Below are 384 nucleotides of genomic sequence, written 5' to 3'. Positions count from 1 at the left end.
CAGCATCTACTGCAGGAAGTGTGAGAAGCCCCTGTGCTGCTCGTGCGCGCTGCTGGACAGCCAGCATGCCCCCTTCTGCGACATCCACAGCGAGACCCAGCGCAGGCAGGAGGAGCTGGGCATCATGAGCCAGGAGCTGAAGCAGAAGAGAAGCAGCTTCGAGGCCACCTACGTGGCGCTGCAGGATGAGGCCGTCCGGCTGGAGCAGGTGCAGCAGGAGATGCGGGAGCTGATCCGGCAGCGCGTGGAGCAGCTGGTGCGGCTGATCCGGCAGGAGGAAGAGGAGCTGCTGGGGCTGGTGGAGGCGCAGCAGGAGCAGGGCCGGCAGGAGGTGGTGAGGGAGCTGCAGCGCGTGGAGGGGGTGCTGCGGCGGATGGAGGCGGG

General features: G+C 67.7%; 1 protein-coding gene across 1 annotated transcript; it reads left to right on the top strand.

The window, feature by feature from the left end:
* Positions 1 to 4: 4 nt before the first annotated feature.
* Positions 5 to 379, top strand: LOC109279765 (protein PML-like; the record flags this gene model as incomplete). Its single annotated transcript, XM_019474633.1, has 1 exon — positions 5 to 379. A coding segment is annotated over one exon (375 nt), but the record flags the coding sequence as incomplete, so codon positions are not given.
* Between the last annotated feature and the right edge of the window lie 5 nt (positions 380 to 384).

Source organism: Aptenodytes forsteri, unplaced genomic scaffold (genome assembly GCF_000699145.1).
Source record: "Aptenodytes forsteri isolate BGI_AS27 unplaced genomic scaffold, ASM69914v1 C12925538, whole genome shotgun sequence".
In the NCBI taxonomy this organism is placed as follows: Eukaryota; Metazoa; Chordata; class Aves; order Sphenisciformes; family Spheniscidae; genus Aptenodytes; species Aptenodytes forsteri.
Note: the sequence above shows the minus strand (reverse complement) of the source record. Positions and strands in the feature narration are given on the sequence as shown.